Source organism: Aspergillus ochraceoroseus (assembly GCF_002846915.1).
Source record: "Aspergillus ochraceoroseus IBT 24754 chromosome Unknown P175scaffold_2, whole genome shotgun sequence".
NCBI classification, from domain to species: Eukaryota; Fungi; Ascomycota; class Eurotiomycetes; order Eurotiales; family Aspergillaceae; genus Aspergillus; species Aspergillus ochraceoroseus.
This window is the reverse complement of record NW_024468477.1, coordinates 3567725-3579749: the sequence shown is the minus strand read 5'-3', so window position 1 is coordinate 3579749 and position 12025 is coordinate 3567725. Positions and strand designations below refer to the sequence as shown.

The 12025-nt window shown below is 51.1% G+C and overlaps 3 protein-coding genes across 3 annotated transcripts; all 3 read right to left on the bottom strand.

The window, feature by feature from the left end:
• Positions 1-247: 247 nt before the first annotated feature.
• On the bottom strand, positions 248-5654 carry P175DRAFT_0169454 (UDP-N-acetylglucosaminyltransferase). The gene is made up of 4 exons (XM_040892500.1): positions 4042-5654; positions 3739-3978; positions 1030-3655; positions 248-953 (listed from the first exon to the last, which is right to left on the bottom strand). Exons 1-4 carry the CDS (start codon positions 5466-5468, stop codon positions 324-326), a joined length of 4923 nt encoding a protein of 1640 aa, XP_040754777.1. The 5' UTR covers positions 5469-5654; the 3' UTR covers positions 248-323.
• Positions 5655-7511: 1857 nt separating this feature from the next.
• Positions 7512-8382, bottom strand: P175DRAFT_0522399 (60S ribosomal protein uL11; the record flags this gene model as incomplete). Its single annotated transcript, XM_040899259.1, has 5 exons — positions 7512-7636; positions 7696-8020; positions 8092-8212; positions 8285-8318; positions 8379-8382. 5 exons carry the CDS (start codon positions 8380-8382, stop codon positions 7623-7625), a joined length of 498 nt encoding a protein of 165 aa, XP_040754776.1. The 3' UTR covers positions 7512-7622.
• A 325-nt stretch (positions 8383-8707) lies between these two features.
• Positions 8708-11667, bottom strand: sec23 (GTPase-activating protein SEC23). Its single transcript, XM_040898849.1, has 7 exons — positions 11396-11667; positions 11210-11340; positions 10862-11156; positions 10316-10795; positions 9166-10263; positions 8915-9108; positions 8708-8855 (listed from the first exon to the last, which is right to left on the bottom strand). Exons 1-7 carry the CDS (start codon positions 11486-11488, stop codon positions 8831-8833), a joined length of 2316 nt encoding a protein of 771 aa, XP_040754775.1. The 5' UTR covers positions 11489-11667; the 3' UTR covers positions 8708-8830.
• Between the last annotated feature and the right edge of the window lie 358 nt (positions 11668-12025).

The following is a 12025-nucleotide window of genomic DNA, read 5'->3' as shown; positions in this document are numbered from 1 at the left end:
CCTAGGGTCATCATATTCGGTGATCCAGTCATACCCGAGAGAGAGAGAGAGAGAGAGATCATATCCAAACGCCAGTATGCAAATCCAATCCTTACATACAGGATTATATGTGGGAGTAAAAATGGCTCCACCCTTATCCAGATCATATCAAAATTTGAACCAAATTCGTAAAACCCCATAGGAGATATATCCCTTGCATAAACACACCAAATCGATCATATCCAAGTGAGAAAAGAACCCAAAAAAAGAAGGGATAGAAAAAAAGAAAAAAGAAGAAAAAAGGAAAAATCCAACGCTCATGGGGTATATTTGTGATGCGCGCATCATAACCATATGTCGCCTTCTTCGCCAGTCACCCATCGATTCCACACCTGTTCATAGGCATCTTCCAAATCGCGGACCCAACGCGCGGTATCAAAAAGGGAACTTCTCCACCGTTCTTCGAACAACATCTTGCGCAATTCGGCCAACCGGCCCTTGGCTCGGCCATCTCCACCAACTTGGTATTGTAAGCTGAGGCACAACCGGCTCGCTTTGTTTTCGTAATCTTCATCAGAGACGGCTGTCAGCTCGTCTCGGGCTTTTCGCCCAGCGTCTGAATTCGGCAGAGCGCTGCTAAGAATGCTGCTCGCCATGCGAGAACACATCTTGTACTTGTAGCGAGGGAGGGTTAGGAGTGGAGTTCCACTCCACAGGACGTCGGTCGCTGTCGTGTGTGCGTTACACTCGGGTGTGTCGAGGAACAGATCAACAATCTTCGCTCGGGAGATGTGGGTATTCTTAGGTGCAACATCGGTGAAAATGATGCGCGATGCTGTCTCTTCGCCAGCCCAGGTGATAGCGGTTTCCCTCAGATTTTGCTCCCCAAGGTCAGGAAAGCGGAGAAGCCAAAGAACAGCATTGGGGATTCTCGCAAGAATCCGAAGCCAGGTCCGGAAAGTTGTCGGTTCAATCTGCACCATCGTTAGCATTGAGGACATTTCTACCACAAAAATCTGGTGGAAAGAAGATATATATATATATATATACCTTATATAGCTGGTTAAAATTTCCCAGGATGATGGCATCATCACCAAGGTTGGGAAACAGCTCCTTTCGCATTCGCCAGCGTCGTGCTTGCTCCTGCTCCCAAGAAACAAACGAATCCCTCGCATCAGGGGCACTCTGACGATGGTCACAGCAGAAAAAGGTGTCCCGGGTGAACACAATCTTTTCTCCATATACCCAATTCTCCATATCTTCACTATGGTCTTCCTCAAGCAGTCGATCCTCAATCCGAGTAAGACGGCCACCAGGGGAGAGGGTTTCGGGGGGAATCGATAATTGGTCGGCAAGAATATAGTCGCACCATTCCGCCCCCAATGTCCCGGCAAATCCCATAAACGTCATATGGATGGGAGCTGGCCGTGCCGCGAAAACTTCGTTCCGAGCACCTCGAGTATAGCCATTTAGATTAATGAGAATATGAATCCCATCCTCCACGATCCGTCTCACAAGTCGGTCAACAGACCAGCCACTGGCGTCGCAAAACACCGGAGCTTCCTTTTCGATCTGCTGCCGGTGAATCGACTTGTCGCTGGCCGTGGTCGCGTAACAGTATGCCTTGACCCTCGACGGATTGTGTAGCCCGAACACGGACTGCATGAGGTGGGCAAGGGGATGGTTGTTGAAATCCGACGACACATACCCAACTTTCAGGTAAGGCTCCGGAGGTGGTGGCGGCGGATACACCGTATCTGGGAGCCAGGATGATCGGAGAGTTGAACAAGAGATGCGGAGTCCGTTACGCTGCGATATTTGTCGAATCTGCTTCGCAGACAGAGGGCAGGTAAAGGTGTGGAATGGGAGCACAGTGGGCGCATTGGGCGCAGTCAACCCGGGGGGCAACTGCGGTCGTCGATACTTGGAGGTGGAATAGGCCTTACCATATATATAGCGATCCTGGTACCACTGCCACATGATCGACCGGATGGCCCGTTCGACGAGTCTCACAACCCGGGAACCTTCCCATTTCTGTCCCGCCCAGGACTGAAGGATAGTAGCAAGAGCGGCGGAAGCGGAGCGGCGGCGGCCTTCCATTGCGGGAATCAGCTGCGCACAGAGCCGCTGAATCGCACTGGGAGTTAGTAACCCACGACCCCAGGTCTCTCCCTCCTTGAGCTGTCGATCGACAATATCAACCACCCGTTTGATCCAGCCAGAACCGGACGTCAGGCCGTACGAATCCCGAAGCATACCCTGGTCGTCGACGTGCCACCGATCCCGGAAGCCGTATCCCTGGGCCACTCCGCCCCGACCGGTCCAGTTGCATACCGAGTTCAGCGCATTAGCCAACCCGCACACCGCCTCAGCGAAATCCGGATTCACTTTCACGGCGCGTTTGTAATAGGAGATAGCGTCATTCACGCGTCCAGCGTCCTTGACCGCATTTGCTAGATTGGCCAGGGCAATGTCGAAGTGACCGTCACAATGAACAGCCTGCTCGTACATCCGAATAGCCGCCTGGAGTTGACCGATATCCTTCAACAGGCTGCCCAGGTTGGTGTAAAGATGAGCATGTCGCGAGTCAAGATGTAAACCGTAGTTGTAGTACGCGAGAGCAAGCGAGATGCCGGTCCCAGGAATCACGCCCGGTATCTCGGGATGCTGAATCTCCCCACTAGTACGGGCAAGGCCCTTTCCACCAGGGGCATTGTTCTGAATTCCAGCAAGCAAGATACCCACGTTGTTAGCCGTGGAGGGACTGGGCTGAAGCGACAGAGAGAGATAATAGAGGGCGAGAATGTCTCGCACACCGGGGGCAGTCCTCGGCATGCTCGTATGGGAGACGCTGGACATGCCATCTTGATAGATCTTGGCCAGCGACAGTAACGAATTACTCGTAGTAGAAATAGCAGCTTTCTTCGCCAGGCCTTCCGGCACATATTTGATCCCGGGCGGTGTTCCACAGGGCGCGAAGACCAACGTTGCCGTCTGTAAAGCTTTGTCGGGGTATAGGAGGATAGTTTCTTCCTGTGCAGCAGGCAGCGTCCGGGATGATGGGTGTCCGGTCCGGGGCCCGTGGGAGAATGCAGCAAATATCTGTTTGATCAAGCCTTGAATCCCATGACGTCGGCGACCGGCACTAATCAAAATTGCATCCTCGAACGCTGCGGCAGCCGACGCATTATCCCCCAGCGCGTAAAGCATATTTCCCTTGGCATGAACGAGGGCCAGCATTCGGCCGTTATCACAGCCGGGGATAGCATAGCCACTCGAACCATGCCCCGCCGCCACAGCCTCCCCCGAAGCCCGCGGGGGGCCGTACGTCGATCGGCCGTAGTCATCCTCGTAGTCGAAAGCCGCCTGCTCGTAGGATCCCAAGTCTGATGCACTGGATGCGCGGCTTTCGGCGTCGCTCTCCGGTTCGCTGGCGTGCTCATCCGCGGTGAAGCAGTCACCGTTCTTCGGAAACCGGAGAGAGTTTTGCACAAAATCAATGATATTGACGGCTTCCTTGCCACGTTGGCTGCTGCACAGGAGGCCAATCAGATGCTCCACGGCCTCGAAAAAGCTGGGGCGTAGTTGAACCGCACGAAGCCAGTGTTGCAAGGCTGCTTCTCGCCGGTCCAAGGCTAGGAGGGTGGCGGCCAGGTTTGAGATCGCCTCCACATGCCTACGAAATAGGTCAATCTTCCGACGAAAAAAAAAAATAATAATAAAAATAAGAAGGCCGTCTCTCCGAAATTGAATACTCACGTTGCATCTCGAGCAATGATCCTAGAATACCACCTCATCGCCTTGTTATAGTCACCTAAGCCATAAGCGAGACAGCCTCCCAGCAGCATGCCATCGATCCACTCCCAGCCACTCTCCATACATAAATGGGAGAGTATTTCCAGGGACGAAACGGCATTCATGGCGATGGTGTTCTCACTGCTGGAGGCGGTCGAAAACTGGGAGGCAGAGGAAGCGGTCAGTCGACCGCTGTGTCGTAATCTGTCGAGAATATGGGTGTCAGATGGGATTGGCTGGAAGTGCGCGAGAGATGGGCGGTCATACCGGGAACTTGGGTAGCGCAAGTGAGACTTTTCACGAGAATAGGCGATGGGAGGGAATCCAGACTGGCTTGACGGGTAACTGTTATGACGCGCAAGGTCCGGCACGTGGGAATGGGAGAAGTCGAGGCCCGGTTGGCGTGGCGGCTTCGGATAAATACTCGGTTTCACAGTGCGCTGGCGGTGGCCGTCCAGGGACATACTGTTTCGACGTGCCTGGTGGATGGATGCTAAGAGGTCGACATAGACGCCATGAGCCCACGACAGCACCTTCTCCTTAAATTCGACATTGGCCGCCCGAGAATGCGGAACGGCTCCAGCGCTCTGGAACCCAGTGGCACCGGAAGTCCCTGGCCAGGGGGGGAAAGAATCTTGAGCGGGCTGGCGGGAAAAGCCAGAGACCGAATGGCTTTGGCGAGTGTGTACGGGGGGAGCGCGTTGGTTGGTTGGAGGCTCGAACGGCTTGTGCTCTGAATGGCGGGGAGGAAAATTCGTCTTCAGCGACGCCTCATGGCTGAGCATTCGCACCGAGGCCTGGTTCCAATCGACGCCCAGTTCGGGGGGGTTGGAAGACATCGAAGCCCGATTCAAGGGTTGCTGGCTCGCATCGACGAATTGAGGGGCAGACGGGGCGAGTGGTTTCGCAAACGGAGCGGGAGAAGTCAACCGGGATTCACGAAAGGCTGCCGGACGGTAGGGGATATACACCCCATCGGGCCAATATGGACCATAGGGCCCCGTTCCTGCCGAAGCCGTGGGACGCATGCATGGTTGCAGTGTCGTGGGAAGAACGGTAGGGACGTAGGCGCCATTATGCCAGTAAAACCGGGGTTGGGTCGGTTGGATGGGTAGGGATTGGTTGAGCAGCGAGTCCATTCCCGGCGCATAGTTCAACGAACGGACCCAACTGGCGCCATTCACGCCTGGGACGAAATCGTCGGGGATATTGCCTCGACTCGATTCGGGTTTATGGATGGGTGGAAAGTTCAAGGGCTTCCCCGGTGACTGGTCGAGAAGGGCTTGTTGCCAGGGATCGATGGAAAGCGCCGTCTGAGAGATTAACTGACCGGATTCCAGGGGGGAAACCAGGATATGTTTTGTTGCAGGGGGTTGAATGGTGGTGTCGCCCGGGGTTCCATCATATCCCGCCGCTAGCGTTCCATTTGGCGTTTTCCTCCTCAAGGCATGTTCCCCGGCACTCTTCAAGGCCGCCGTCGAGTGGGCAGTATCAGGGATGTCGAGTCGCTGTACCGGGTGAGGGTATTGTAACCGCGAACGAGGTGCGGACTGGAAGGAGTTCTTGAGAAGGTCATGGCGGGGCAGTGTCGCGGTAAAGGTTGGATTCCAATGGCAAGACTCATTCAGGGATTCATAACTGTTCAAGTGGTGATGAGGTTGGACTGGCGGAAACGGTGCTACCGAGGGCAACATTTTGGCCCCGGCACCGTTTCTCGCTCCAAGTATTGAGAGGAAAAGAAGAGGTCCGAAAATGAATCGGATCCAAGAGATAATAATAATAATAATAATAATAATAAAAAGGCTTAGAAAGGGGGAGGGGGGAAGCGCGCAGGTTTAGGTAACGAGACACCCCCCAAGGCTGAGTGAGAGCGGTCAAATGAGTTGAAAGGCAAGCACTCTGGAATTATCGACAAGCATCCCTCCTTGAAACGTTTCCTACATCTCATCCTGGGCCGAACGAACGGACTTGGATGAGACTCAGCGACGCCCTCCACGGGTTGTCTCGGGGCTCGACATGAACGCGGGCGGGGATTGAAAGGTTGCCAGGGAGGAGATAGATAGGTAGATGGAGGGAAAGAAGAGGAGAGAACAAGAAAGAAAAAGAAAAAGAAAGAACAGGAGGGGGAGGAAGCAGAAGAAGGAAGAGGAGGAGGGGAGTCGCATCCACCAAGGACGTCAAAATGGCAGAGGCAGGCAGAAGAAAGCGGCTGAAGCAAGGGAGGAGGGAAAGGGATCGAAGGGGAGACAGGACGGTTAGAAGAGAGTCAGGGGAGTGACGCAGATTAATAAGACGGTTATAAACCAACTAGTCCACTAGGTAGGGAAACTGTTAACTGGTCAGTTAGTTAGTGGTAGGGAAGAAGAAGAAGAAGAAGATGAGATGAAGATCAGAGGAAAGCTGGAAAAAAAGGCTGAACATGGATGGCACCACTAGCGGATTTTTCTTTTCTTTTCTTTTCTTTTCTTCCCTGAATTCTTATCCTATAATTGAGGGAAATATATGATATTTTATTATGATTATTTTATTTTTGATATATTACTATATCTATATATTTCTGGATAGGAATGGCGGACGCAAGGCGCTTCTTTGGAGCGGAGATGATCCAACGGCCAGCGGAGAGGAAGGAATCCTCCCGAAATTACGCGAGTTCTCCGTTCTGACCATATATCTCTATATATTTATATCTATATATCTATATCTATATATATATATATAGTTGGGTCAATTAACCAACAACCTGGCGGGAATGAATCACGACGAAAACAGTGGATTCTGGATAGAGAGTGGAAAAGGTGGTGGGGAACATTCAAGTTCGGATGCACGTTATAAGCCAATAATAATATTCAGTGGGAATTGATCAAGAGTCTGTATTACAGGGAAAGAAATGATTCTATTTCCCAGAGATGAACAGATAGTACGGAGTATCATCTCCTGGATTGTAGAGAATGTCTAGACTCGGATCACCACCAAGCCGCCAACTAAGAGCTATGAACTTTTAGTGGGCTCCTCCACGGCGGGATGGAATGGGGCCGTTGGATCGTCTCTTTTAATATAATATAGTACATCTATATCGATATTATTTAATGATGATATACACGAGCCACGACCACATCTCGGATGCGGTAGGAATCCCATCCTGGTCCCTTTCAATGCACCCCCTAATGCACCCCCCGACAATCCAAGCCGCGCTGACATCAACTGGACTGATAACACGAATACATCCCTGGTTGATTTTTCACGACGGGGAATGGTGATGGACTATTGACTTTATTTTGGTTTAATTTTGGGGGTTGGGAAAAATTCAGAATTTGGAATTCTCTATCAAAGAAATATAACTGAATCCAACTACGAGAATAGACAAGATTACAGGGATGTGGACCGTTCAAATGGACCAAGGTATCCACTGCGAAAAAGCAAAAGCTTCTCCCCAAGATACCGCGGTGAGTAGAGGGTCAGTTGATCTTCTTTGCTTAAAATAAGCCTATACCACGTTCAAAATGAGTTCAATCCAGGCCCGAAGGCGGGAAGGAACGGTAAGGGCCAGAGTGTTGCAAAGGTCGGGGGGAATCTTCCAGATGCGTATTCCACGGTAATGTCAAGAGACAGACCGTAAGAGACTTTGGTTTTTTTGAAGGGAGAAAAGACGAAAAAAAAAAAAAAAAAAAAAAAAAACCTAGGTGTCAAGTGAAAAAACTATACATTTCCAGTTGAACACAAGTGGGAATCCTAATGTCATGAATCGTTAAACCATTTTTTTTGAATGCCGCCAAGGCAAATGATCCTATTCTCTTTAAACTAGCAATGCCAATACATATTGACGAACGCCATAAGAATCACGATCAAATTTACTCGGAGGGAACTAGGGAAAATTAGCATCACCGCCGCAACCACCAACAAGACGGGAAAAAAAAAACTTACTGTCAATCTCGCCGGCCTTGATGTCATCGCTGACGTCCTTGGGGCTGCGGCCATCGACCTTGCAGCCGACGGAGAAAGCAGTTCCGAGGATCTCAAGAACGGTACCCTGGAGCTCCTTGGCCAGAGAGCGGTTGCGCATCTGGCGGGCGATCTCGATGATCTCGTCGAGAGGGATGGACTTGGAGTGCTTGATGTTCTTCTCCTTCTTGCGGTCACGAGGAGGCTCCTTCAGGGCCTTGATAACCAGCGAAGAGGCGGAGGGCACAACCGAGACAGCAGCCTGACGGTTCTGGATGGTGAGCTTGACAGTAACACGGAGACCTTTCTATTCCAATCGAACAATCCAATGTTAGCGAATCTGTCCGGACCGACGAGAATTGCTTCCAGTTTCCTTACCCAGTCGCCAGTGTTCTTGGCAATATCTTCACCGATCTTCTTGGGGGACAGACCGAGAGGACCGATCTTAGGAGCCAGAGCAGACTGGGCTCCGACCTCACCACCAGTCACACGGAGGTGGCTATACTCTCGTTAGTTTCTCTTGTCCGGAGACCAATTGACAAAAGTTTGTTTTCCAAGTGCAACAACTTACATGATCTTCACCTCATTGGGGTCGAACTTGGGAGCTGCCCAACGGGAGAAATGTTAGTCGCCAGGGTTACAATCCCCAAGGAGATGATACTTACGCATGGCGAGTGCGAAAGGTCGTCAATCGTCCTGGGAGGGTTGGTCGAGGTGGTTGGTACAGAGAAGGGAAAGAGAAAAAAGTTCTCGAGCTGCAGAAAAGAGTCGGACAGTATTCAAGCTAGGGACTAAGCGAGCCGCCCAATCAGGAAAGGCGTTTAGGGCTCAACCCGGCTATATCACGTGATAAAATACTAGTTTTCTCCTTCCCGGCTCGGTGGTACGCGAAAATCCTAGCTACAGGTGCTAGTACCCTGGCCCGATAATTAAGTTAATAGCAGCTTCATTGGTGATGAATTCATTGAATCTAACAGTGGCTATATTTCAAGGTAAAAAAAAAAAAAAAAAAAGAAGAAGAAGAAGAAACCAAATCAGCGCTAAAGATACACACGGCCCAAGGACCGACGTAAGACCGCCCATTGCTCTCGTAAGGGCCATTACCGCGTTTCCAAACTTAGTTGGTTCCAGAGACCGCAAGCCTGTCACATTTATTAGCATGATCAGCTCCATCCTGCCCCACAGGAATCCCATCACTTACTTCATTAGGTGATCCATGAATGTTTGTAGAGAAACATCGTCGGTAAAGATCGTCTGTGATGTCACACCTCCGCCATATCCGCCCGTGGTATGCGTTGTGGACGGGTTGAGCTTAGACAGGAGGAAACGAGCCTGAGAGCCTCCGGCATCACAAACAATGAATCGGGGCAGAGGGAAACGGTCCGCAATAAGTTCCTGTTAGGGTAAACGGTCAGCTTAGATCTTATTTCTTTTCCCATGGAGTATACAAACCCGAGCGTCCTCCTTTGGCTGTTCAAGAAGCTGCTTCAAGTTTTCGTAGCCCTCCTGCTCCTGATATCCTGCCTTTCTCCATTCCGCGATGGTCTCGCCGTGGAAAATGAGAATATGGAAGAAAGTGTCCAGGAGAAGAATGTGAGATGGCTGAATGGAAGCGGAGTCCAGCAAAACTGGCTGGCTTCCTTCGTGTTCCAGAGAATACGAATCCAGTGTGGGCTGAATCATTACGAGGGAATCGCCAACATCTTCGTGGTTGAGAACGTGACGGTAAAAGGCAGTCTCGTCAGGGGAGTTGTTAAACACTTGCAAGAACTGGCTTCTGCGGAGATGGAACATAAATTGAGGATATAGGGTGAAGTTCTTTTCCAGTCGGAACGATGTTTGGTCATCCTTCCGGTAATCAGCAAACCGCGAGCAAAGTCGAATGAGCATCCGATCCACCCATCTAAGAACATCAGGGCCATCATCAACTTCCGCTTTAAACACAGCAATACGGGCCATGAGGACAGCAGCGGCTTCCTGGTCGAAAGACTGAGCGAGAGCCGGGTCACCAGCAGGGCCACTCAGGTTCCGGGCAACAGTGGTAACGCGGAGATGGTAGTTTCCAGAGGAGTGTTGGTAGTATGTAAGGAACTGCATCATGCCTCGCTGAGGGCCTTGCTGCACCGCCGCAGGGCCACCCTGGCTCGCAATCTCGAAGTAAATACCGTAGCTTGAAGAAGGATCGATTCCGCACATCTTCCAAGCACAGGTGTTACCGATACCACATTCAGTCTCGCCTACAGAGCTGGATTTCTTGTTCAGAGAAACTGCATGACCAATCAGGCCAGTGACCTTAAGCTCCTTTGTCGTGAGAACTTCAAGTGAAGCGTTGAAACCCATCAAGAGATTTTCATTTGCATCCTTATCAAAGACACGGACAAACGATTGCTTGAATTGAGAAGATGTGAATGCATCGGTGAGAAGCATATGTCCACCAGTATAATTAGCAAGATTCTTCATTTCCAGAAGACCGACTTGGTCAAGGCAACCAGCAAAGACATCAATGGCATGGCCGTTGTTGGCAGCACGCTTGGCCAGGTTATCATAGAACTATCTCGAAGTCAGTATCTTTAATCGTTCAAACGGAAGAATTAGTGCCCACCTTCACTGCCTTCTTATAATACTTGATGTTGTCCCGATCAATATCGTGATGAGAACGAATTGGCTCCTTCAGCTCCGGGCTAACAACAAGACCTGGGCCTTCAGTAGCGGGGCCGCTTGTGAAAGCCATAATATGGGCACCGGCATTCTGGAAAGAGGACTCCAGCAGGCCAACAGCGACGCTCAGAGCCACACCAGTACACCTCAAAGGGCGCTTATCATTTGCCACGGGCCAAGGGTCACGCTGAAGCTGCTCCAGCATGTTGGTGATTTGGAACTCAGCCTGTTGGACTGGGAGAAGGAATCGTGCGGCAGGGCCAAGAGGCGGCCGGGCAGCCTGCTGAGGCATGTTTGGCATGTTGGGGCGAACTCCAGAGCTGAGACCCAGCATTTCCTGGACTTGCTTGGCGGTATAGTCTTTGCTGCCGCGGAAGACATAGGACTTAGCGCACTCGGTGTATCCAAGCTCATGCACTTGTGCCTATACACACGTGTCAACAATCTATTTAGATCGAAACAGGCGGAAGGCAACATATAGGGCTCCTACCATAGTACCAAATGTGATCAATCCAACCAAGGCATTGGGTGGCAGCAAAGACAAGCTCATCACCAACGAATCCTTCACCGCTTGCAGACTGTCCTCCTCCTGGCAGGTGTCGACGACGAATACGAAGATGGGAGGAGCCGGGGCAGGGCGTGCCAATTGATACTCGATCGTCGTGCTCAGGGGGTGAAGCTCTGGCGGTATCGTGCTCTCCGTGATATCCTTGTAGTGAGGAGGAAGGGGGTTGCGCATAAGACAGAAAGGACAGATCCAAATCCGAGCCCGGACGTCAACGTTGCTTCATGATGTTAGCAATGCGCAATGGTTGGGGCAGATGGACCAGTTTCATACGCATATGGGTTCAGGACCGCCCGACAGGGCGCTTTACAAGTCACCGGCTCATATTGTAAAAGGGGAGCATCAGATCTCTCCTTGAGAGGAGTGTAAACCGCACCGATAGGGACGACAAGTCGGGACGCTTCCTGTTCAGAGCTTAGTATGAGCGTAAAGGGGACACCCCTGTCATTATCAACCCACCATGCGAGAGCTTGGGAGGGTATTCCAGCTCAGTCTGATTCCATCACGGTCTTCAACATCGCTCCATTGGTCCTTCAACGCTTCGTAGTCCATCTTGCGGTCCGGTTGGGGAACTGGGGGGGTCTAGATGGTAGGAGATCTAAATAAACAGCAACAAAACTGAATGAAAGTCCTCGTTAATTCCACAGATTATATATCCCGACAAGCCCCAAAGAGCATAATCCTGATTGAAAAAGAGAAACTGCCGACAACTGTAGTTGTCTGGAGGCTATTGCGGGGGGGAAGTTCCAGTAGTGTTGTGTGAACCGTGCTGTTTGAGGCCAGGTTGCAGCACCACAGGTCTCTCCGAACTGCCGTATAAACCACGCTAGTGCCCTTTAAATATCGGCCCTCCCACAGCTTTTTTCCCGCCTTTTTTCTTTTCTTCATTTAATTTCTTCTACCGCCGACTTCAACACTCAGCTCTGTCCCGTTCAGTGACAGATTTGTTTTTCTGTCGAGCGAAGAAAATATCTCGACCCGTCGCTGGGCACCTGGCTTTGAAAGGTCGTTCCGATCCTTTAGGATAAACCGGGAATCAGCAGTGGTTACACTCTTCCTCCCACAATTGCATGTTTTTATGCTCTATAT